The sequence below is a fragment of the Rhinolophus sinicus genome, linkage group LG06 (assembly GCF_036562045.2).
Source record: "Rhinolophus sinicus isolate RSC01 linkage group LG06, ASM3656204v1, whole genome shotgun sequence".
Lineage (NCBI taxonomy): Eukaryota > Metazoa > Chordata > Mammalia > Chiroptera > Rhinolophidae > Rhinolophus > Rhinolophus sinicus.
This window is the reverse complement of record NC_133756.1, coordinates 5,036,513-5,061,639: the sequence shown is the minus strand read 5'-3', so window position 1 is coordinate 5,061,639 and position 25,127 is coordinate 5,036,513. Positions and strand designations below refer to the sequence as shown.

The following is a 25,127-nucleotide window of genomic DNA, read 5'->3' as shown; positions in this document are numbered from 1 at the left end:
TGGAAGCCAGGAGACACATCAGTGTGTGTGTGTGTGTGTGTGTGTGTGTGTGTGACTGGAGGGAAGGGGGGACCTGCGAGAGAGAAGGTGGTGGCCCAGACCATGGCGGAGCTTATGGGGATCACCGCAAGAAGCTTGGGATTCTGGGTGTTTCTAAAGATGAATAATGATGGATTTTTTGCTGAGCTGGGAACAGCAGTAGTAAGAACCGGGTGGGGACACGATCAGGAGCTGAGCATGATCTGTTGCCGCCCGAAATATTACCTCAAACTTAAAACAACTTTTATTACCTCAGTTTCTTCTGTGGGTCAGAAGTTGGGGCACAGCTTTCCTGGGTGCCTCTGGCCTCGCAAGGCAGCGATCAAAGTTTCGGTGGGGCTGGGCTCTTATTGGAAGGTTCCACTGGGGAGGGATCCCCTCCAAGCTCCCGTGGTGGTGTGAAGAATTCCTTCTTGTGGGCTGTTGGCCAGAGGCCACCGTCAGTCCCTTGCCACGTGGGGCTCTCCAACATGGCAGCTTGCTTCATCAAGAAGCTTCATCAAGAGCCAGCAATTGAGAGAGTCTGCTAGCAAGACAGAAGGCACGGTCTACGTCGCCTAATCACGGAAATGACATCCCGTCACCTGTGCCACATTCTGGTGTTCGAAGCCAGTCACTAGGTCTAGTGTACGCTCAGGGGGAGAGGGTTACACAAGGGTGTTGAGTCCCAGGAATTGGGGTCATGGGGTGTCTGAAAACCTGCTTCGTTAAAGCTCAGCAGTGGCACCGGCTGGGGTGGGGGTCAGGGAAGGTGAGGCAGCAAGGATGGCCCTGGGTGACAGTGGCGCCACCTCCTGGGATGGGGAAGACAATCCAGAGTACCAAGTCCACAGATGCCCTCTCGGACCATTTCTGCAGAGTTTGGGCAACGAAAAAAATGCTCTGACAGCCTCAGAAAAGCAGCCATGGGGGTGGGGGTGCAGGTGAAGGACCCCCGTGGAGCATGGGGGGGTGGAGAAATGGAAATCCTTCACAGTCCTTGGACCTGACCGGCAGCCTCATCCGAGCCTCCATGGGTCGGTCTGTCTGTGTGATAAGGGACATGCAGATGCCCCACAAACGGCCTTCACCCTCACAGAGCCCCCTGGGCAAACCTGACTGGTCTTTCTTAACCACCTCCCCTCCTCTTTTGCTTTTCTTCCAGAATCTTCCCTCTGTGAAGAAGAGAGCAGGTCGGGACGAGTGAGGCCGGCTCCATGTATCCAGAATCGACCACGGGCTCCCCGGCTAGGCTCTCCCTGCGGCAGACGGGCTCCCCCGGCATGATCTACAGGTGACCCCCAACCCCAGGCCTCCCCAGAGTCACCCTGCCTCTGGGAGGGTCCCCAAGGCCACTGTGTTTCTTCCCCTGGACCCAGAGGACAGTGAAGTGCGGTGGGGGTGCGTTTTCTCCAAGGAAAGGGACAGAAGCCTTGAAGACCAAAATGGGAAAGAAAAACTCAGGATTTTCTGGGTGGGATGGAGCCAGGATTAGACTCCCACCTGTCCTGGAATAATTCAGGTGTGGGATAATTCAGGAGAGGTGGGAGTCTAATTCCACGGATGCCCAAGAGTGGGGGCGGGGTGCCCTTCCTGGCCTCTGTTTCTCTCATCTTACACATGAGGCTCCCGGAGCCCCCTGTGGCCCCTCCAGCTCCCCCAACAGCCTGAGTGAGGCTCAAAGCCTTGCAGGCCTGTGGGGAACCATGTCTGCCCGTCTTCAAATGCTGGGGAGGGCAGGGGTGGCCAGCTACTCACTGGGCACCCTGGACCTCCTCCTTGAGGAGGCCAGTTCTGGGTCTTTCTGTTTGCTTGCATCCCGGTTGGACCCAGGCAGACAGGCAGGAGGCACTGGGTGAGAGCTGCTGGCACCCTGACCGGAGCACAGAGCCCAGCTGGCAGTCACCAACGGCTGGGGCCCAGGTGGAACCCTGGGGGTCCATCAGTGCTTGAGCGATTGGACCTTTCTAGATAATTGTCAGGGCCTGAGCATCAGCGAGTATCCATGGAAACCACAGGGAAAAGGGGTGTCCCCCCTTCATCAAGGTCCTAAAACTCACAGTCACATGAAGATTTGCCAGTGAGTGGGATGACAGGCACTTCTTGGTTTGAGGGTTTTCAACTGTTGTTCTCAAGCATATTTCATTAAAATCCAAACAGATTGTCCCCCAGGGTTTCCCTCCTGTCTTCAGTTCCCACTCTGCTGTCCCAACAGAATGGGCGTCTGCCTCCTTGCGCCACTGGGTGGCGCTTCGGCCGAGCACTTGGTACCCAGCGTGCATCCTCCCCGCCAGCCCTGAGCAGAGCCGGGTGGGGCTGGGGCTGTGGGTGTCGCTGGTGGTTCTGGCTGGCGTCTCCCTGTGGCTAATGCCGATTGTGGACTCTCTTTCTTCTCTCCCTCCTTTTCTCTCTCCTCCGTTGCTGTCCGCAGTACTCGGTATGGGAGTCCCAAAAGACAGCTCCAGTTTTACAGGTAACGAGCCCTCCATTTCCCTAAACCCACAAGCTAAAGGCAGGGGGCGGGGTGGGAGGGCTGTGTGCCCAGGTTGGGTGTGCTGGTGGTTTCTCAGGAGCAAAAGCCCCCCGACGAAGTGCAGGCTCCTGTTTTCTCTGGGCGCCCACCCATGAGGCATCTGTAATGTCCCGATGAAAAAAAACGTGAAGTTGGGTTCATTGTGCTGATCTTCTAGAATTTGCTTTGGTTCGAGCAAAGGGACTTGTGATACCTGCTTCGCTCTCGCAGGCTCTACCTTTGAGCCTCCCTCCTCAGGCAGCAGTTTGTGGCTCGGGTTTTCAGAGCCAAAGACCCTGTGGCCCATCCGTTCTCCCCGTTTCCTTGGATTTGAACTGATGTGTATGTAGCCTGCAGCTCTCTCAGGGTAACCCACAGCCAGCCTTACCTGGGGGTGCGGCTCCAATGTGACCTGGATGGGTCCGGGGGACACACTAGCGTCTTTCTGATACCTATCCCTGCTTGGTGAGAGGTTGTGTCCCTGCGAAACAACATGGTGTCCAGGGAAGAGACAGGTCAGTCAGCAGCGTCCTCTCGGGCTGTCCCTTCCTCCCTCTAGGCAGCCTCTTCCTAACCTGTACAGTAGGGGGTACCCCACGAGGACACATGCTTCCCGGAAAGTCTCTGACTCTCAGAGTTTACTTTGACATGTTCTTCCTGTCAGCAAAATGTCAGGGGATGGAACTTGCAGGTGAGCTCCGCCAGCCTTGGGACTCTGTGGGGACTCAGCGGGGCTCTCGGGGGCAGGGTCCTGGTGTCTCTTGTGCATCTTGGTATTCAGGCCTGGCAGGTCTCGCTCTCCGGTGTCGCTCATGCCCACCACTGATGGGGCCATGGGACAGTTACCGGCACCTCTGACGTGACCATGGGCCTGGGTCCTCAGGCTAATTTTGCCACCACTTCAGTGTCTCGCTCCTTACAGAGGTCTCGAGAGAGATGACCGACTCTTTCATTCTACTCAAACTTTTGCTCAGTAAGGTTTTTCCTGAAATAGATCTGAATGTGGGCTTGCGAGTGTGTTCGTTGGATAAAATGGTCATCACTGTGTATGTATGCAATGGTATACAACATGTCACTGCAAATATGTGACACTCATCCCAGCAGGGTCTGAGCAGTGAAACCAAATGTGCACTTGAACCGCGTCCTCACATACCCCGAGCCCACTTCACTCCCGGAAGGAAAGGAATGAGGTGAGACAAGCAGGCAGAAAAGTCCAGGCACAGACCAGCCTGCTGAGAGGGCATGGCCTGGGAGAGGGGCCGAGGAAGTTGTGGGGTATAACCGAGTTGAAGTGAGACTGTGTTCCACACCCCTCGCTGGCCCTTGGAACACCATGGATCCAATGTCTTGTCCACCCCTTGGGGCCCCTCTGGATGAGAATCCGTCTCCACCAGGCCTTCTTGCCCTGAGGACAAGTTCTGTTGGAGAAGTGCATTCCCACATCCCTCTCTGCCTCTCAGCTCCTCGTGCAATGCCAGGCTCTGGCTGTCCTGCCTTTGGATCTCCAGTGTGGTTGCTTCACACTCAGTGTCTCTTGTGGGGCCCCTGATGATGACCTCTAAGGGGGTAGGATCTTTGTCCAGTGTCCAGGGTGCCACTCCCAGTGGGGCATCCTCGTCACCCAGGCGCTGACATGGCTCGCAGATGCTTACGTCAGCAGTGTGGAGCCTCTCCTATAACAGGGCAAAGGTTTACCAGGCAGGATGTGACCAGTGCTGTCAGGATCTGACAGACAGTAAGGAGCTAAGACCCGGTATCCATCAGCTGTTACGCAGAATGCCACATAACAAACAGCCCCCAAAAGTCAGTGCTGTACAGCAAGGAGCATTCATTGCTCGCTTATATGTCCGTGGGTTGACTAGAGTCAGTTCATCTAGGCTGGGCTCACGGCAGCACTGGGGCTTTGAGCTGGACCTTGAAGTCTCGATAGGATTCAACACAGAAATCGGGAGGAACATTCCAGGAGAGACAACAGCGTGAGAACAGGAAGTGGTATTTACACAGACGGGCCGTCAGGGCCATCGAGGTGGGTGGGGGTCTGATGAGGGAGGGTCTGAATGCCAAGCTAAGGAGCGTGGGCTGCACGGAGTGGGCACTGGGGAGCCATCGGTGGAGTTTGAGCAGGGCAGCGACCAGGAAGCCCAGTCGCAGGGAATAAGACGGAGGACAGAGGCTGGATGTGGAAACCAGGAGAGATGGAGAAGGGCTGGCCCACAGGGACCACAGGAAGAGGGAGTGAAGGGTGCAGGAACCATGTCCCCGGGTTTGTCAACCAACAGGTACAGAGGGGGACGCTGTGCTGACAGAGAAGCGCAGTGACCCGGGGGGAGGAGCTGGGCCTCATTCAAATCATGTCATGCTGACCACCACCCAACAGTGAGGCCCAGGGCCACCTCCAGCCAAAGGGGACATGAGACATAACGGACGTGGGCCTTTGAGAGAAAACGTCCCATTTCGATCACTAAGGCCTTTCCAAATAATAACCACTGCCTGTCACCTCCAGTTCCGCGTCCTCTCCTGGCCTCGCGTTGTGTGTGCTTTCTACTCTGGGCCTGGGGCAGTGATTCCTCCCTACCCCTGGTGGCAGGGGGCAGCCACCTGTTTTCAGGTTTATCGTGGGGTAAACAGCTCAGCCTCCACCGAAAATCCCACATGCACTGGCCTTTTTAGCTGGAAGGTAATGTCATGCTGACACTTTGGGGTAACCAAAGTGGGGTAAAAAAAGTGGTTATCCTGGGGTAACCCAAAGTGCCCCTGGGGTCATGACCCTGGAAAGGGGGCTCAGCATAGCCTCACCCCAGAGCTCAGCCTCAAAGCATTTCCCAAACCCCGGGTCAGGGCATGTACTATGAGGAAGGGTCCCTGCACCCCTACCTGGGGGGAGGGGCAGAGGTGTCAATAGTAGGCTTCCGGAACCTTCCAGCCATTTATAGGTACTGGGTACCAATCTGGGACACATCCCCAGTGGGAGGGAGGAAGGGTTTCTGTCTGCCTGTGCTTAGGGAAGGTCTCCTCAGACCCCCAACCCCTTCATGTGGGTGATGGTCACATGGGGACCCTGGCTCCCCCACCACAGACATTAAGGAACATGGTGGGGTGGGAGCTACAAGCCCAGGTCCCATGCTGAAATAACAACCCGGCCTGCCCCTCTCCACCTGTGGTTCCCAGGGTCGTGTCCCTGGCACTGGGGCAGTGGAGGGCAGGGAGTGGGCCCGAGGGAATGGCAGGACCCTGGCCAGTGCCCCCTACCTAGCCCCAGTGCCAGTCGGCTGGGCCAGCTGCACCACAGATCTGCATTTCCAGGGCTTTTAGGGGCATAGCTCTCGTGAATAATTCAGCCTCTTTCACGGAGACGAAACGGCCCTAATAGGACTAATGGACTTGCTGCCTCCAAGCCCGACCCCTGGGGGACTCTTCCATTCACCAGCTGCCTCTGACGTTCTGCAGTGACACTCCCTAATGAAAACACTGCTGCACCAGATCTTTAGAGCGTCTGGTGAACCCTAATAAACTAGACTGTGTCCTTTTGAACGAGCAGACTCCAGGAAGGCAGGTGAGTGGCCCCTTCAGCTCCTGGAGTTAGTGGCAGCACTTTCTTTGGGGGTGCCACTTGTGGACCAGTGTCCGGGGATCGGAATAACAGAGGGACTGTATTTGGGGGTGCATTTGGCTGATTGGAAATTAGACCCTCTATATTTGTTTTGAAGTGGAAAACCTCCCCACATGCCGGCCCTGCATAGCTGCGGGATGAGCGCTGGGGAAAGGAGGGTGGGCATCCTGCCGCTCCCTCTGCTCGCTCCCAGGCCTGCAGGTGTGAGCTGTCTGTCTTCCCGTCCGTCCGTTCGTCCAGGGAGGCCTAGGCATCCAGCTGGCACCTTGTCGGGCTCACCAGTGAGATTCGGCATTTTCAGTTTTCCCAGGAATGGCAGCCGGACGTTTGGTGGCTGTCTGGAAACATGCGGGCCTGAGCATGCAGGGCTGCATGGTTGGGCCTTGGCTGGCTGACTGTGTCGAACAAAAATAATTTCGTTTCTGCCCTAATGCTTGCCATGCGTTGTAGAGCTGAGCTCCAGAACGAAGCCGCTTGCAGCATTCCCCCTTTCAGGAACTTTGGCTGGTTTCCTGCAATATCGAGAGGAATGCCGCTGTTTAAAAGAGACATGCGGGCTTCCTCCCAAGGCTCCTGGTTTGGTGGCTTTCCGTAAACAGACCACAGTTCAGAAATTCCAGGTGAAGCCTCTTCAGGGAGGTCATGATGCCCACGGACTTACTGAGGTGCACGGCTTCCTTTCCTCTCCCCTTGTCTCGTGCTCCTTTGCAGCGAATTCCCCCAGGCCCCTGGCCTCCACGAGAACAAATCTGCAAGTGGGAAGAACCTATAGGGGCTGCGTAATTAGCAATGGCTAGTGAGGGGGGGAGGCTGATTTTTCTTGATATGCAGGGTGGGGGAGCAGGACAGTATGGAGGAGGGAGAGGTTGGGAGGGGCGGGGGGGTGCTGGCAGGAGCCCCAAGGATGGGCTTGCCCTCCTTTCTCCCGGAGTGTCTTCCTGTGGCTCCTTGGTCCATCCTCTCCTGCTGGCCGCACTGACGTCCGTCAGGGTCCCTTGTACTGTCTTTGTCCTTCCTCCTTCGTGGACCTTAGGAGGGGGATCGTGTCCCAGCTCCTCCCAGTCCTCCCTTGCTGTGTGTGGCCCTCTGGCCACAGACCCCCTCATGGGCGCCAGGGCCTCCCCCCTCCCCCCTTGGCCAGGGGCCACCATGCTCGCCCACACCCCACTTCTCCCAGCAGCCCCTGGCCCCAGCCTGCTCAGCACCATAGGACGTTCACAGCAGGAGGCTCTGGGCTCCCTCCATGCAGACTTGCTCCCAAAGCTGCAATAAGGAAGGGTCACAGACAGGGGAGACCCTAGACCCCACAGAGAGGGCACCCTCTAACCCCTGGCCACACCCCAGCCTGCACCCATCTCATTAGGAACATATGTTCCCTGCAGGACCAGGGCTAGTGTTAATGTCTGCATTTCCTCCTAGTGAGGATTTGCTAGTGGTCCTGGTACCTGACGGCTCCCTCATGTCATTCAAGGACATGTTCAAGTGTGCCGTCTCCAGAGGCCTGCCCTGCCTGCCAGCTCCTGTCCTTTTGTCTCCACACCACTTATTACTGGTGTCATATCCCACACCTCGTTGCCGGTGGCTGCCTCCCCATACAGGGCACACGTCAGCTGCAACACCAGCCCCTGCCCAGCTGTCCAGACTGGGCCCATGCAGCCCGTTGCAGCCTGTGCAAGAAGCCTCTGCTCATCCCACTTCACCAACATGGAGACTGAGGCTTAGAGAGGCCAGGTGCCTGCCTGGGTCGCACTGAGGGGGTGACAGACAGGGCTGCTCCTGTCCAGAACCTGGGCACTTAGCCACACTAGATTTCCAGAGCCAAACCAAACCAGAGTGCTTTTTTGTGGGTAATGTCTTGAAAGCTAATGGTTATTGATCTGGGCCCGGCTGGGCCCGGCTGGGCCTGAATGCCTGAGGCGGGCTCTGCTTTTTGGGAAGAGCCCCTGCAGCTGGCCTGCTGGTCTTCTCCCTGAACACGGACCCCAGGGAAGACAGGACTGGCCTGCTTTCACTCCACACAGGGCTGGCAGCAGACCACACAGCTGCATCCGAAGCAGCTGCCTGCCGTTGTCCTGTATGCACTTGGTGTTGGGGAGGGAAGGAGGGAGCTGGTCCTGCCACCTTTCCTAAGACGAACCCTCACCCTGGAGCCCTGGGCCCCTCTCCTGCCCCAGAGTGATTCTCCTGGAAGGTGGGGTTTTTCATGCCAGGGGCATCCCTGCTGGTTTTCGCATCCATCAGAGACCTCAGTCCAAACCTTTGGGGTCAGAGGTCCTGGGCCCCGCTGATCTGAGCCATGGGAATGAAAATCCTGGCCCGGAAGCCCCCACCCACCCTCTGCACAGAGCCTGGGCCTGAGTCAGGGAGCCAGCCCAGCCCCAAGAGGTGCTGTGGGGCACTGCCAAGGAAACACCCAGTCACTGCTGGGCACCGAGCGTGCAGTGGTGACAGCACACAGAACTGCCCTCCTAGACCCGAGCTTCAGGCGGCTCAAATGCAGCAAACAAGATGATTAGAGAAGACTAGCATGTTAGATGATGACAGTGCCATGGAGAAAAATCGCAGCAGGAAAAGGGGATATGAAGTGTCCGGTGGGGGTGGAGAGCTCACTCAGGGAAGGGGCTGACCTGGGGCTACTCCAGTGCCACCTCCACTCTCAGGGACTGAGCAGCGGCCTCCAGAGCTGCCTCGGTTGCCCCTCTACCCTCCCAGCCCTTCCCAGGGAAAACTGCACTTGTCCTCCCTTGAGGGCACCTGGATAGGTGACAGTGCTGGTTCCCCCACCTCCCACGGCTGGGCGCCAGGGTCCCACTCTGCAGCTGACCCAGCTGGAACGGCAACTCCCCAGCTCACCGTCTCTCCTTGGTGACAGTGAGGATGCTGGGCCCACTGTGCTGGCGTCTGGCTAGGGCAGAGGGCTGTGGTCAGGTGCAGGGGACGTGTCCCTGGAGTGTAGACTACCCCTGACCCCTGTGACCGTGTTCTTGTTGCCGGTTAAGGATGCCGCAGGCTTTGGACACGCAGGCATAATGCACCCTGCACTGATTCACTCACTGCGCCGGGGGATTCACACGAATGGCCGTGTTCTGCACGCATGCCTGTCCCCTTGCCTTTACCCACTCTCTCGTAGGACTCCTTATGTGTCAGTGCACATGGAGCCGTCTCGCTCTTGAAGGCAGCACAGATTTCCATTATCCAATGAACTCATTTACATCACCAGCTTCCCTATTGATGGACGTTTATGTTGTTTTCAGTTTCCAAGGGAGCGTTGCCATCATTTAGGGTGACTATTTAGCCATGGTTCTTAATGTTTAAGCTTTGATATTTCCCTACTAAACCTATGCTGCCCGTCACTGCCCCTTAAGTGCAAGAATGCGTGGTTTGTGACATACTCAGTGATCACAGAGCGTGAGGCCCAGAGAACTCTGCTGGTGCAATGGGGCTTTCTACGAGCTGAGAGTGTGTGTGGGGATGGCATTCGCTGTATAAGGCTTGTGAACAAATAGGGCCTTCCTGGGGTGGGCTCCCCAGCACGTGGGCAAAATCACGCTGGAGTTTGCTTCAATGTCAGCCGTGCTCATGCTGCTTCCAGGGCATGTCTCTTGCCCTGATCTTACCCGAGGACACCTCCAGAGGGTGCCATGCCACTGTGTCTTCTGCTTTGGGGCTCACGCTCTCTGCATGCTCTCCGTACCCCTATTTTCATTTGGGGCACCTTCAACTCTCCTGCCTGGAGTGCAGCTTCGCCTATGCTTGACCCGCAGTACGGGGAGGCAGACGGGAGCTTAGCGAGAGTCCCTAGCCAGTGCAGACTTGAGGACCCAGACTCTCTCGCCAAGAGGTGTTACCAGGGGCCAAGCCACATCCCCAGGCACCAGCACCCCTTGGCGGCCGCTCTCGTTGGAGGATGTGTCTCGGCATCCCCCCCACCCCAGGGCCAGCGTCCAGCCTGGGTGCTGGGGACAGCAGCACGCTCTCTAACCCGTCGCCGCTCGGCGTTTCCCGTCTGGACAGCGGCGGCTCCCAGGCCAGACGGTACCATGTTGTCCATGACGTACAGCGAGAGCTTGAGGAGCGTGAGCGGCCGGTGTCACTCTGACTGGGGCCTGCACCCAGCCCGTCAGCCCGACACGCTGGAGCTGCAGCGGCTGTGGGAGGTACGGGCGGCCGCGCAGGCCAGGAACATGGAGCGTTTCCTCTGTATGCACGGCCTCTCCCTGGACGGCTGCACCTCCCGGCGCACCGGCATGAAGTACCGGTAAGGGCCGCGTGGGGTGAGGCGGGGCAGGAGGTACAGTGGGCACATGACAGGAGGCAGGTCCTGCAGGGGGCTGCCGCCAGGAAGCCCCGATAACAACTTTATTGTGCGTTGGGGTAAATATTTTGTGTTTAAAAATTCCAACCCCATAGAAACGTATAAAAGAAGAAAATGGAAGTCTGCATAGGCCTATCCCCCACGGATCAGCACTGTTAAGTTTGGTACATTCTCCCCGGGGGGCGGGGGGTATGTGGTTTCTTGAAAAAAAACTGCAGCAGGGGTAGATGTGCTCTTTCGTTTGTCTTCTTGCAGCGTCATTGGGACAAAGTAATTATTAGGGGTTGACGACACACCAGAAACCCAGGGTGGATCCTGGGGGCAAAGATGTGCTCCCCTCCTTTCAGTCCCTATATTGGGCTGTCCTCTGTCCTTGCGGAAAGTGGTCTTCAACAGGTGGCCTCTGTTGTAACTGTGGTGCCAAAGGCTGTGGATTAAATGTCCCCTGTGTTCTCCAGATGACAGGCATGTAGGGCTGTGTGGAACCTTAGAAGGACATTCTGTTGGGCTTGCTGGTCTTTGAAATCAGCGTCTGGGGCAGCTCTCTGGCTGGCCCACTTTCTCCTCTGAAACTCTCAGAAAGTGGCCAGAGCCCCAGAGCTTGTGTGTTCATTTGTAATTTGCATGTATGCAGCTTTATCCTGTACCTCCCAGGGACAAGTCCTGGCCAGAGCCAGTCGGCCAGAGAGGACCCTCGCTGCCCAGTCTGTGTACTGTTGCCAGATTTAGCAAATTAAAATACAGGATCCCCAGTTGAATTTCAAGTAAACAACGAAATTTTATTATTATTATTATTATTTTAGTATAAGTATGTCATGTATTTGGAACATACGTCTACTAAAAAATTATTCGTTGTTTATCTGAAGTTCAGGTTTAACTGGGTGTCCTATATTTGATCTGGCACCCCAAATCTTTAGTTCCCACCGGACACAGTCCCAGGGGTTGTCTTGCTGGTCTCTGGAGAGCAGAGCAGAGACTGGCTCTGTTGCTTTAACATTTTCTCCTATGAAGGATGTGTTGGGGCCTTCTGCTCATTATTTGAACAAGTGGTTGTAGTTTCAAGAAACAAAACACTTCTGCGGTGTGTCCATTAGATGGCAGAATTCTGAAGGCTTTGTATTGTAAATCCAGCTGTAAGGGAAGGACAGAGGGTCAGCTAGTCTGGCCCCAAGAGCTCCTAATTCTGATGGAAATTTTTCAAGAGGGAGATGAGACTGTATTTTTTTCTTTTTCTGGCTAGTTATTGATCCTTTTCATTAATTCAGCAAATGCTCATGGAGGGTCTACTTGGCTCCCGGCAACCAGCTATGTGCTGCATGGATTAGGAGGACAGGGTCCCCACCCTCTTGGACTGGACGTTACATCCTAGTAGGGGAGGCAGAGAAAAAGCCAGTAAGCACCTAAGCCGTAAAGGGAGGCCAGGGACAGCGGAGACCCAAACCATCAGAAGGGGGCCTCTTGAAGATGTGGGGAAGAACCTTCCAGGCCAAGAGGACAGGGGCACATTTGAGGAAAGGAGAGAAGGTCCGGGCGCTGGACCAGAGGGAGGAAGGCGAGAGAAGTAGGATGAGGCAGGATGGCCAGAGCTTGTCCTGCGCCCCCTGGGAAGACCCTAGCTCCCTCCATTGTGGATACAACCTGTGATGGGGGGTGCACCAGAGTGAATCGTGTCCCCCAAAATTTCATGAACCTCAGAATGTAACCTTATTTGGAAATGGAGTCACTGAAGATGTAATTAGTTAAGATGAGGTCACACTGGAGTAAGGGAACCTTAGACTGGCATCCTCATAAGAAAGTCATGTGAAGACACACAAGGAAGAGGCCATGTGACGGTGTTGGAGGCAGAGACTGGAGTGATAAGACCAGAAGCCAATGGGTGCTGGCAGCCCCCGAAATTGGGAGAGGCGGAAAGGACCCTCCCCTAGAGTCCTCAGAGGGAGCACGGCCCCTGCAACACCTCGATCTGAGACTCTGGCCTCCAGAACTGGGAGAGAATTGATTTCTGTTGTTTGAAGCCCCTCAGTTTGCAGCACTTTGTTATGGAAACCCCCCAAAGAACTAACGTAGGCAGGGAGACAGGAACAAATCTCTTATTTGCCTGGCACCCCAAGGAAAATCTGCCACATGTGAAACGTGCTGAACTAACTGTGGGGCTGAAGTACCCTGGGAAACTTGCTGCCTGAGGCATGGAGTTGACAGGAAAACCACCCACGCCTGTAGCATTTGATGAGCCAAAGGTTGTCACCCCCCTGGGGCCCTGTCTTTATCTGGCGGATTTCATCTTCCTGCATGCAGGGGACGTTTCCACGACTAACCCCACCAGTTATTAAAGATCCCAGATAAATGCCATCCCGCAGTTAACGTTCCCCGTCAGCAGCTGGGCCAGGACCCAGTTAAACTCGGTCTTAAATATTCATATAAAAAAGATAACACCTCTAGCTAAGTGCTGCTCGGTGGGCCTGGCATTTAATCAGGGAGCCTGCAGCCTGGGAAAAGCTTGCTTGTTAACTTCCCCCAGTGTCTTTCAACCGTCTTCAATTCTTGCTATTTAAAGGAAATGCACTGAATTTTTAAGGCCGCACAGTCTCCGTATGAGCTGCCTCTCCCCAGGGCCACCTGACCATAATGATAGAGGGCCCAGAGACGTGGCCTCAGACGGGGCAGCAGCTGCGGCAGCAGGACGCTGGAAGCTGTGGCCTGGGCCCCCCCAGTGCCCACGGACACCAGACCTTGGCTCTGTGTGTTCCTCCTCTGCTCCCCCACGGCTCCGGAAATGAACCCAAACTCCCCACCAGGCCCTGCGTGGCCCAGGCCCGCCTCTGATTCCAGCTTGGACCCCTGTCCTCCCAGTCAGGACGCTCGAATGTGCCGAACGCATTCCATCCTCAGGGTCTGTTCCCTCGCGTATTCTGTTCCCTCTGCCTGGAAGGTGCATCCCCCCAGATTTCCATGCAGTTGTCTCGCTCCCATCATTGACATCTGAGTTCTCGAAGAGGTTTTTCTGGCCACCCAATTTGAACAAATGCCTCGTGAGTCATTTCCAAGCCCTTTCCTGTCTCGTTGTCATTCTCACCCCTCCCACTGTGTCTCTCACCTTGGTTTTGCCCCTCTGCACCCCGCTGAGAGCAGGGCCTTTGTTCCCAGCACCTAGAACATTCCAAGCCTCTGTAAGTACTGGCGGATGGTATTGAGTGATCTTGATTTTAATGTACTTTCCAGAATATTCCCTTGTGAAATGTGTCTCCTCCTCGTGCTTCCTTGACAGCAGAACTGGAAACTGCATCTGAGCCTCTCCTGCAGCCCAGACGAAGGCAGGGAGCCATAGCCAGTGAGCCCTGGCCACGAGCTTCCAGCAGGGCAGGGAGGCCTGCGTGGGCTCTTACCACGAGCTGAGAAGACCACGAGGCAGATTCTGATCTGTGGTCGAGTCCTTTGAACAGGCTCTACCATGTTGCTCGGTTATTCACAGGAGATCCCTTCCAGCTAGACTGTCATGGAGGGCTTCCTGGGTCCTGAGGCCACTATGACAAAGGACTGTACCACAAACGGTGGCTGAAAACAACAGAAATGATTCTCTCCCAGTCTGGAGGCCAGAAGAGTGATCCAGGTGTGGGCAGGGCCACGCCGCCTCTCGAGGCTCTAGGGGCGGATTCTTCCTGCCTCGTCCAGCTTCTGAAGGAGGCATTCCGTCCCCTCTCAGTTTGTGGCGGGTGCAGACTCTCCTGGCACGCCTTGGTTTGTAGACGCATCACTCCAGTCCCCGCCTCCATCTTCACGTGGCTGTTTTCCCTCTGTGTGTGTCTGTCTGTCTCCAAATGTCTCTCTTTAAAAGGACAGTGGTCCTTGAATTAGGGCCCATCCTACTCCCATATGACCTCATCTTAATTACATCTACAAAGACCCCATTTCCAAATAAGGTCACAGTCACCTTTTCAGGCCAGTAGCGCTGGACCTGACTGGGGTGTGTGCTCCTGAGGGAAGCCACAGCCACAGGCCTCTGCCCCTGAGGGGTCTTCCTTCAGCTCTTACCTACCAGATGACACCTCCTCCAGAAAGGCCACCGGTCTGATGCCCTTTGCTCTTAGAAACTTCAGGGGCTGAGGACCTCCTGTCCCACTGCTCCACTGCAGCAGCCCCCAACTCTCCAGCGTCTGCTCTTCCTCCTTGGGCAGGAAGTGACCTTTGGGTGCAGCCCTGCTCCGTTCAGCAGTCAGGGCAGCCAGACAGGTACAGGGGCGGTACCGGCCTCTGCAGGGCACAGCCACTCATCCTCACGCTTGAGTTGCCACTTCAGTCTGTGCTTTTAAAGCCGTCTATAAAACTTCTGCGGGCCTGAAGCCTCCCTGGGCCTCATTCTGGGCAGGGAGGGTGTCCGTTCCCTCCCACGGAGAGCCTTTCCCCATCTTGGGGACGGGCCTGGCTAGGCCCAGCTTTCCTGTCTCTCCAAGCCATCCTAGAGGAGGTGGGGTGGGGGGTGGGTCCCAGGCAGCTGGGCTGGAAGCTCCTGTTCCAGGAAGCCCTCTGCAGTGGCAGTCTGTGGGCACACAGCAGAGCTGATAATTGGGGTGGACGTGTATCTGGTTAATCACAGCAGGAGCCAACTGCTGGCTTTAACAACAGCAGGTACTGGGGAGGCAGGGAAAGAACCGAAAAGTCGGTTGTGGATCAGTGAACCGTCCGTGCTCGATGCTTCTGCCTGAAGCCCATTTCACCCTCCTGTCCATCTAAGCACATTTGAAAGGAGAGACCCTTTTGGAGTGACATTTGACTGTGGCAAGCTCAGATCAAGGTTTTTAGGTTTCAGCTTTCCACTCTTGTCAATTCTTGTGAACTTTCTAAGAATATAAGGAATCATGACCCATGTTTGGGGCAAGTGGAAAGTGACAGACTGGCCGGCCTTTAAAAACCCACCTGCCCACCGTCTCTGCTTCGCAGTTCTCTCCTGGAATCAGCACGTTTGTCCAGGATTCCCCAGGACAGTTCTGAGGTCAGGTGTTCATCGCCATGGTTCCCACAACACGCCCCCATAGGAGGAGTGCTGGGATTCTGTCCCAAGCCCTAGGAGAGTGAAGTCTTGACTCCTGCGGATGTTTAGGGGAACCAGCGAAGGGTTCCCAGCCCCCTGCTGTCACTGGGGAGGGTGTGGTCAGTGGCACTGGAGAAGAGAGGTTACTGGTGCTTGGGGGCTGGCTTCACACCCCGCAGGTACCATCTGAGCTGATGTCAGAGTGTGATGAGTTCAAAGGCAGAGAAACGGGAAGGGCACTCCCACAGGAAACAGTAAGAGTGAATCCCAGAGGCTTTTCGGGTAGATGACCTTTTTTATTTTTTATTGGAAGCAGCCTTATTGAGAGATAATTCACATACCACGCAGCCATTTAAAGTGTATAATTCAGTAGTCTTAGTATATCATAGAGTTGTGCAAAAGTCATCACAATCCATTTTAGAAAATTTTCATCACCCCAAAAAGAAACCCTGTACCCACATTAGCTCCCCAGTTTCCCCCGCCCCAGCCCCTGGCAACCACCAGTCTGCTTTCTGTCTCTATGGATTTGCCTGTTCTGAACATCCCATGTAAATGGAATCCTATACTCTGTGGCCTTCTGTGACTGGCTTCTCACTCAGCCCATGATTTCAGGTCCATCCGTGCTGTAGCCTGTGTCGTCGGTACTGCGTTCCTTTGTAGGGCTGAATAACACTCCACTCTGTGGCTGGACCTCATTTTGTTTATCCATTTGTCAGTTGATGGACGTTTGGGTGGTTTCCACTTTTTCCGCTATTGTGTGGGCATCTGTGTTCAAGGTTTTGTGTGGGTGTGTGTTCAGCTCTCTGGGCACAGACTAGGAGTGGAATTGCTGCGTCGTGCAGTAAGGCCGGAGACTAAGTCCTTGTGGCTCTCACTTAACGTGGTGGTGCTGAGAGCACACGACCCGGGGGAGAGCAGCCCCTGAGAACCAGTAAGAGGCCAGCTCTGTGAGATCCAAGAGTTTGCCAGAGCACAGGGAGACGTGTAAGAAAGAATGAAGTGGAGATTCCCACATCCCCTGGGCCAGGTGCTTAACCACTCGAAGCTCTTGATGAAAATACAGCTTCCCAGGCCCAGCCCCTGAACCACTGATTCCGTCCGTCTGGGTGGGGCCCAGGAATCTGCATTTGTAACACGCTCTCTGACGCCCTGGTACGATGTTGAGCAACTCTGCCTGGGACTATGAGCTCCGAGAGCCCTGGGGAGGGGCCGGAGGCAGAGTTGGCCGCCTTCGGCCTCTTCAGTAGGCCAGTGGGCTCCCTGAACACTGGGGCCCGATGTCCTCAAGTGGCAGGATCCAGCAAATGGAAGGACGGGCAGCTGGTGAGTGGGGTCAGCATTGCAGACCGCCCGCCCACCTTCCCGTCCCTGCCACCAGGGGGCTCACGGAGGGCCCCAGCCTGCCCTGAGCTCAGGGACCCAGGCCAGCCAAGCCCCAAGGCTTACATGGGCAGGTGGAAGAGGTAGGCAGAGCTGGGCCTGTGGGTCCTAGGGGCTCCCACTGACCTCTGTAGGTGGCATCTGTGACCTACCAGAGCCCCCTTGGCAAAGGGCCCAGCTCTGCCCTTCCAGACCCTGTGTCCCGAGGTCACCCTCAGGAAGTAGCTCCTGCAGCCAAGTCAGACTTGTGTTTGTGGGGAAGTTGATAGGGGTCCACTTACTTGGGGGGCACGGGGAGAATCTCGCACATGGCCCTACACTGACTCCCACCCCCAGAAAGCCATTCCCTTATGCTGGGGGGCCATGGGCACACATGCCACCTGTGAGCACTTCCCGAGGACCAGACCCCACGTGAGCACTGTGCAGGTGTGACCTAACTGTGCCTTTGACTGGACTGTGAGCTGACCGGACCCTGAGGACACTGAGGCTCGGCGTGGAAGTTGCTGCCCAGCTCACGAGCAGGAAGCCCAGGACCCAACAAGATTTTACTCCTAACTTCTGTGTCAAACACGGAGGGCCGGGCTGAGAGCAACTTCAGCCACCATCTGTTGTGAGCAGTTCTGGATGGATTCTTCTCTGGGTCCTGCCAGGGTGGACAGCCAGCTGGTGTGGAAGGCCCCTGCAGGTCCCAGCTGGCAGGGACAGAGTGGCTCCTCTAGCCACGCCCCTCTTTTTGTCAGTGGAGGCCTAGAGGCCCAGAGAGGGCAAGACACTCACTTATAATCACACAGGGAATGAACAGCGGAGCCTGAGCTAGACCGCTGACCACCTGCTTCCTGCTTTCTCAGCCCCTCCTAAAGGGCAAGAAAGGACCCAAAGGCAGCTTTGGCCAGGGGGCCCCTGAAGGTCAAGAGTGGCATGTTTGGGGTCAGAGTGCAATGCCAGCCCCTCCTGCTAATGGGGATCTCTCTGGGTTTCAGGGAACCCCAGAGCCATGAGTGTGGGAAAGCAGGATGAGACTGGGGTGGGGGGGAATCTTCACTCGTTCATTCGTTCATCCCTCCATCCATGCATTCATTCATTCCAGAAGCATTTATTGAGTGTCTGCTATGACCTCATAAGTTCTGTGTAAGTGCTGGTACTGCCCAGGTCTCTGGTCCCTGACCCCCAGGTTCCTTTCCTCAGGCCATGTGTCACTGTCATCTAAATAGTGGCCTTTTGTCCTCCACATTTATGGTGATTTGGCTTCTCCTTGTGCCAAGCCCCAGTGGAAGCCCCACTTTCCTGGGTGAGAATCACAAGCGGACAGAGCTGGCCGGAGCTGCTGCCTGCGAGCTGAGCCGTCTGCCGGCTACACTGCCTGCCTGGCTCGGTGTTGGCCCAGCGGCTGTCAGTGCTGCGCCCCCCACCCCCACCCCCAGCGTCCCCCCCTTTAATGATGAGTCACCGGAGGCCTCCTGCTGCTCTCACCGGTTACCTAACTGACTCGGTGGGAGTCCCAACAGCCCACAGTGTGACACCAGGAGTTACACTCCAGGCTTCCTCCGAGAGACTCAGGGAAGCCTGGAGACACAGCTGCTCCCCGAGCTGCCAGGCCGCTGCCCCAAGAGAGCAGCCCCAGCTCAGCCCCCAGGCCGCTGCCCCGACGGAGGGGCCGTCCCTCCTCCTCCTCCCGTCAGAGGCCATGATGTTGCTCATTGGTCAGGAGTAGCTAGTAGCCCAGCCCTGCTGGACACTGCTGGGCTGGGGGCCGGGCAGCCAGAGCCAGACCAGGATGGGGGCAGAGGAGGGACCCCCAGAGACAAGGAAGATGTGAATGGGACAGCAAATGGCACCCCCACATGATCTCCAAGTCGTCTGTGATAAGGTCTTTACTCGCACGCTTCTGGAAATTTGATTCCCTTCCCTGGGAGGCTGCACAGGCGTTTTCTCCGTCATCTCCGTCGTTGTCGTTGCCTTCGGGAACCCTCGCTCCTGGAGGAAGGCCTCGCAGCTCCTTGGCCTCCTAAGATAAAGCCTTGTGGGGGCAGAGAAGGGCTTCCAGGGGCAGATGACTTCGAAACCCAGAAGGAGAGGGGACGCGGCCTGGCGCTGAGTGTCAGCCCGACCTCAGCATGCAGGTGTCCTTCGTGTGCTCGGAGCACGGCCTCAAGGGCCGGGGCCCTGATGAGCGGCTGGGACGGCCGGCGGCCAGCAGCCCCAGCCTGGCCACCCGCGGCCGCTTCCGCACTGTGGCCATGGTGGCCCGGAGCCTGGGACAGCTGTCAGTGCAGAGCCACCCGAGCACTGGTGACGCCAGCGTGAAGCAGCCGGGGATGAAATATAGGTACGAGGCTCGGTGGCTTTGCGGTGCAGGGGGCTCCCCGACCCCATCTGGGGGAGCTGGTAAATCTGCAAATCCCTTCAGACTTGGGTGGTTCGCGAGCTGAGAGGCTGGGGAGAGGGGGTGCTTTTTCTCACCTTAGGAGACTGATGAGAAACAAAGTCGAGGCTCAGGGTCAGCCCCAAGTTTTTTCATGACTAGGGAGAGAAGGTGCATGATGGCCCCTCTTCCTTCTGCCGGGTTGTTTCTGTTCCGAGGCGGGGGGGGGGGGGGTTACAATAGCCAAGTCGCCCACGTTGGACTCTGTGATGATTTCTCTTCCTGGGGACCCTGGGCATTGGCTACAGGCCCCCTGCCCTCCCCCTGGGCACACAGGGCCCCAGAAGCTGCCTCGTGGGTCGTCGTCTGTAGTTTTTGCAGTTAGGCCACTATGACAAGCATTGGTCTGATAGTCAGGGGCCATTGGGGGAACCAAGGCATGGAATTAATCCCCCCTCCCCGACCTGAGCCAGAACCCAGGCTCCAATTCCTCTAGGCAGGACAGATACTGCACAGGCCACAGAGCCACATCTGGAGTCTCCTGCTGATGGCTCAGCCCCAGCATGATGATGACACAGGCTGTCCTAGGTGCCTCTGCCTGGGCTCAGTCCCCCAGGGCTGCAGGTTCTCTTGCTGTGACTTGTATGTGGAGAGAGTGCAAAGCTCAAGTGTAAGGTGCAGGGACCCTCCTGCTATCCCTTGCGCTCCCACCCCACTGCCCCACCCAGGGCCCTGCTCAGATGCTCAGCAGATGTACCAGGTGGAAAAGGAGGGTCCAGCTTTGTACAAAGGGCCCCTGGGGGCAGGGTCATGGGGCACCCTGCTGGAGGTCTGGCCTTTCTTATCCCCCACGAGTCTCTCTGCGCCCAGAGCCCCTTGTTGCTTCAAGAACATTGTTCCTGGGAGAAGGGGGTCCTTACAACAAACTACCTGCATAAACTGGAAAAGCTAGGTTAGGTTTCTGGTTCCCGGGTTTCCCAGGAAAGTGTTCCCCAGTCTTCCCTCTGTGACTTAGTCACATGGCTACCAGCCTCTAAAAAAGCCACAGACGGTTCTTGTTGTATTTGAGGAGACTTGTTATCAGCTGGTATTTGGTGGCAACTCGAAAGTGAGAGAAATCTGACAACCGAGACACATAGCTTAAACCTCCCCAAAACCAAAGCCCCAAAGTTGGACCTCATGGAAAGAACCAAGTCGTAAGTCCCATGCCTCCTCCAGAATTCTGGAATAACTGAGTCCTTCTGCATCTAGTCCCTTATCCCTCCCTTCCCTGTCCTTGGGGGAGGTTTGGCATTCTGTAATGAACCTCTGGGGTGAAGGGTTTTGTCCTATCCTCTAAGCTCAGCAAGGACAATGCAGGATGGAATTTTCTATTCTGGAATCTCTGGGGATTTGTATCTTTTAAGTGGGGATCAAAAGCTACCGTGTTTCCCCAAAAATAAGACCTAACCGGAAAATAAGCCCTAGCCTGATTTTTCAGGATGACATCCCCTGAACATAAGCCCTAATGCGTCTTTTGGAGCAAAACTTAGTATAAGACCCGGTCTTATTTTCGGGGAAACACGGTAGGAGTAAACACTGTACACTTTTTTAGTTTGATACCTGTTCCCTGCTGCGATTTTTAAGTCAATCCTAAGATCCTCAAAGGAGTTCATACAAGAGACCATTTCTAAAACTATAAAGCACTGTGTCAGCGGAAAGCGTGGCTGTTAACGTGATTTCCCTCCTGAGATCCTAAGATCCATTGAGGAGCAGATCGCAAAGAGCCTGGTAACAGTATGTGCTCAGCATGACTGTGTGTGCATCTGTGTATGTGCACATACGTGTGTGCGTGCGTGCGTGACACATGCTGGAGGCAGGAGGGCGAGACCGACAATGAAGAGTGACACTCATTGGACTGGAGGGGTTTGCAGTCTGAGGACCTGGGTTCAGATCCCAGCCCCAGCACCTCCTAACTGCTAGACCTTGTGTGTCCTTACGAGTGGCTGGGCCAGGAGAGCTTCACTTGGGCTGTGGGAAGGGGAGGTGGGTTCATACCCTGGAAGGATGTTTCATAGCAGCTGAAATGGATGGCAGAATCCAAACCACAGGGTGGCCTTGCTGAGCATGGGGGGGGGTTCCTGCTCATGGGGACCTGCCTCACAGATCCTTGCCCCAGGGGATTGCTCCATAATGACTGTCCCAGGGCCACAGCCAGGGTGCAGGTGGAGGCTGCAGGGGGCCTGATCTCAATCTGTGGACCCCCCATCTCCTTAGGAAGCTGGCCCATCCCAGCGGTGCCCTCCAGGGCCAGGAGGAGGCCTCCAGCCACACCTGTTAGTGTTAAGGGAACTAAAGGTGTGTGGCCAGCACCAGGCTGCCACATTCTTGCCGGAGGAACGAAGAGGTGCTCAGTGTGAGGGGAGCTGGGAGGCCAAGCACAGTGAGTAAGGGGAGAAGCCAGCATTGGGTCCCCAGGTCTGCTCCAGGGTCTGGGCTTCTCACCTGGAGTTATACCCTCGGGACCCTGCCACTGCCAGCTGCAATCGAAAGAAGACCTGGAAACCCAGGCCTGTCCTTAGGGAGCCTGGAATCTGGGAGCAGAACAGACCTGTAAACAGGTAGTCACCCCACAGTGACTGCAAAGCATCCTGGTCCCTTCTTCATCAAACCAGATCATCAACGCCATGTTTCTTTCCATCACTTGATCAGAGTTTTGTCCTCAATCCAGATGGCTGAAGTGAAAGGCCTTGAACTATTTTTAAAGGATCTGTAATTGCCCAGAGTGTGAGGTGCAGTGTTTGGGGCTGAGTGAGGGGGCTGCTTGACGAGCCTCTCAGAGCTTTTCTTGGCAAAGGTTAAAACTTGCAAGTCCTCATTAGAGGGTTTCCAGACCCTAGAAGAGACATGAGTCAAATTAATGAAGACTAACGTTATTTGGGTTTAGAGATTTAGCCAACTATTTTATCATTGTGTCAGGTTCTAATTAGGGGAGAAAAGTCTGTAGGAAGTACCTTTCGCCTCTTGAAAGTTTTGAATAGCAGCGAGTGTGTCACCAGCCGCGGTCCAGACCAGGCTGTGATTTCTTGAGAGCCCCACCCCCACTGAGCAGCATATCTGTAAAGGTTTTAGCCCGGAGACACCCTGTCCTTTCTCATTCATTCTCCTGAGGCCTGGCAGTGGATGGCAGAACTAATACCGTCATTTTAATGGGGAAACAGCTCGAGCGGGGGAATTGAGGCATCACACGGTGCCCTAGTTTTGTTAAATCCTTCCCGTTGGGCAGTGGGTGGAGAAGCAGCTGGTCAGCCAGGCGCCCTGGGTCCTACCCTGGCTTGGGAGGAAATGCAGCCCATTCTGGTGGTGAGAGGCCGCGCGCATTTTCGGCCACAGAAACATATGAGCTCAGCCTGGCGTTCTGTCGTCACCACTTATCTACTGCCAAATCCATTCATCCCGAGCACGTAGCACGTCCTGGCACTGGGTTCCACACTGATGAAAGGGAAAATGCAGGAGGACACTCAAAAGCCTGGCCTTCCACAGAGCCTGGCCAGGAAATTGATTCCCCATGGTCAAACGTGGGGGTGGTTTTGCGGGAGGGGGGATCTCAGCCCTACTCCAGCACCTGGACTTATCTAGACCAGGGGCCTTAGGGCTCTGCGAACACCTGGGCACCACAAACGAGGTTCTGAGGGCTTTCGTGTGTGAGCACATGTTCACAGAGGGGTCTGTTTTAGTCCCCAGAACAGTTAAGAACTGCTGACCAGAAGGAACCTTCAGTCCTTTTGCTTCGTTACCAGACTGCTTGTGAGCAATGTTCTAATTTCTCGTCACAGGTACTTTCTAGGTAGCGTAGGAAAAATTACCTCAACTGCTAAGTACACCTGGCCTGAGGCGAGTGTATAGGTGATGGGTCAGGCCTGCCTTTCCAGCCGTCACAAACGAGCTTGCTCTAGGTTGGAGCCTATAAGCCATGCTGAGGCACCTTCCGATTACTTCACCGATTTACAGGGGAAAAGACGAGGGGAGACTTCCTTCCATTCCCTTTTTAACACCGTAATATGTAAAGCCTTTTGTATCTGTCTGTTGTTTTTCATATAAGGAGCCAGGCCTCTGTCCTGTCTGTGCTGCCTCTCGGAGTGACACCCAGGCGGAGTCAGAGTCACCATGGCCACCCCGAGAGGTGCCATGGTGAGCCCTTTCTGCAGATGAGCACAGGGGAGCACCGGCTCTTACCTTACATGACATGCGCGGGGGCACACAGCCAGAAAGGCTGAAACAGGATTTGCGCTCCAGCCTCTGAGCCTCTGCCTTACCTCTCCCCGCCCCCAAAGAGAAATCAGCTGCTATTGCATCCTCATTTAGGAGGGTCCCCGTCAGTCCTGTAAGAACAGTGAGCTGGCAGCTGGGCTGCTTTGAATGGGAAATTTGACAAGAAAGCTGGGTAATTTCAACCTTAAGTTTGGTGACACATCAAACTGTGTTCAAACTGCTTCCAAGTTTAGTCTACTCTCCCCCAACCAACGACCGCCTGTGATATGGGTGGGGTCCAGGGGTCTTGTAACCAGGGAAACTGAGGCTGCAGAAGGTCAGAGTGGGCCTGTGTCAGAGAGCAGCTGATCGGGCTCACGCCCCACACCTCCTTCCCAGGGGACTGGGTTTGGGTAGAGGAACTGAGGACACATCACCCACTATAGTTAGAAGTGGGGTAGCACAGGGAAACAGTGGGGGGCCCTTGGGGAAGGAGGCTGGGGTTCTCCCTCTGTGTCTCGCAGCAGTCTGACTTCCCACTGCCTAGAAGGATAGCACACCCCGGGCTGGTCCCAGGACTAGGTTGCCAGCAGGGGTCCCAGGAGGGAAATGAAGTCCAACACCAAAAAGGTCAGCGCCCAGCTGTGGCCGGGACACCCGCCCTGCCACTTACCAACTTCACCATCTGGGCAGCTCACATCCTGTGTTACCAGAAAATGCGGGGAGGGGGGCATGCCACCGTGGCTGGGAGTGTGCTCCCCAAGCCAGCTGCTGGGTGGAGCCCAGCCCCCCACTCCTGGACATGTTTAGTGTGTTCTTCCATAAAGTGGGACTCAGTGTCAGGAAAAGGCAGGTGCTAGCCCCACCTGTTGTCGGGGGACTGGTGACAGGATACTTGAGGGCCACCCGGCCTGCTGTTGCCCCCCAGGCTCCCAGCCAGCCTGTGTCAGGATGGACTGGCATCCCAGGGCTCAGCGGGGCGCTGCCACCCTCCATGACCCCCTGAGGACATTAGTGAGGGCCCACGGCCCATTCATGGGGACCTGGCATGTGCCCCATGGAGGGGCGCTTCAGTGGGCCCATGACAGAGCCCTGGGCAGCCTGTATGCTGTCGGGGAGTCTGGATCTCCCCCTACTGAGTGGCCGTGGGTCAGGGCTCGGCTCATGGCTCAGCCCAGGGCAGGAATCAGCACCCCACGATGGAACTCTTGTCTCCCCACTTTCCTACTACTGAGGGACAGGTCCCTGGGTCACGTGGCCCGTGAAGTGGGACTAACTTCTGCTCAGCTTCTCAGACAGGAGGAATAAAGATACACAAAATCACAAATGTGACACTAAAGAAACGGAAAGAGGGATTTGTTATAGGAGGCTGTCCCGTCGCCGGTACCATAGGCCTGAGTCAGTTTCTTTCAGCCTGTGAGATAAGACGTGTCCATCTCACCATTCTCTCCCCGGGGTGGTCCTCCAGCCTTGTCACCAGCGTGGCCTGTCCCAGCAGTGTGGCTAACCCCTGGTGTGTGTGTGGAGGGGGGACAGTTGGCCCTGGACCCCCAGGGGCAAGAGAGCAGTAGGCCTTTCCCTGAACGTCCCTCTTGCTTTCAGAGCCTCAAAACGAGCATTAGCTGAGATGGGGAGCTCAGGGGGCTGGCATTGGGAGCAGTGGAGGGCCCAAGC

The 25,127-nt window shown here is 55.9% G+C and overlaps 1 protein-coding gene across 9 annotated transcripts in view; it reads left to right on the top strand.

The window, feature by feature from the left end:
• The window catches only part of KCNAB2 (potassium voltage-gated channel subfamily A regulatory beta subunit 2), an 82,166-nt gene that overhangs the window by 31,178 nt on the left and 25,861 nt on the right, over positions 1–25,127 (top strand). For 5 of the 9 annotated variants that reach the window (XM_074334202.1, XM_074334198.1, XM_074334200.1 and 2 more), the window contains exons 2-3: positions 1,184–1,312; positions 2,450–2,491. In XM_074334202.1, the coding sequence (XP_074190303.1) occupies positions 1,236–1,312; positions 2,450–2,491 (119 nt within the window). In that variant the 5' untranslated portion in view covers positions 1,184–1,235. Of the gene's footprint in view, positions 1–1,183; positions 1,313–2,449; positions 2,492–10,165; positions 10,399–25,127 lie in introns of those variants that run through there. The other 4 variants (XM_074334205.1, XM_074334201.1, XM_074334197.1 and 1 more) reach the window with 2 other exon arrangements.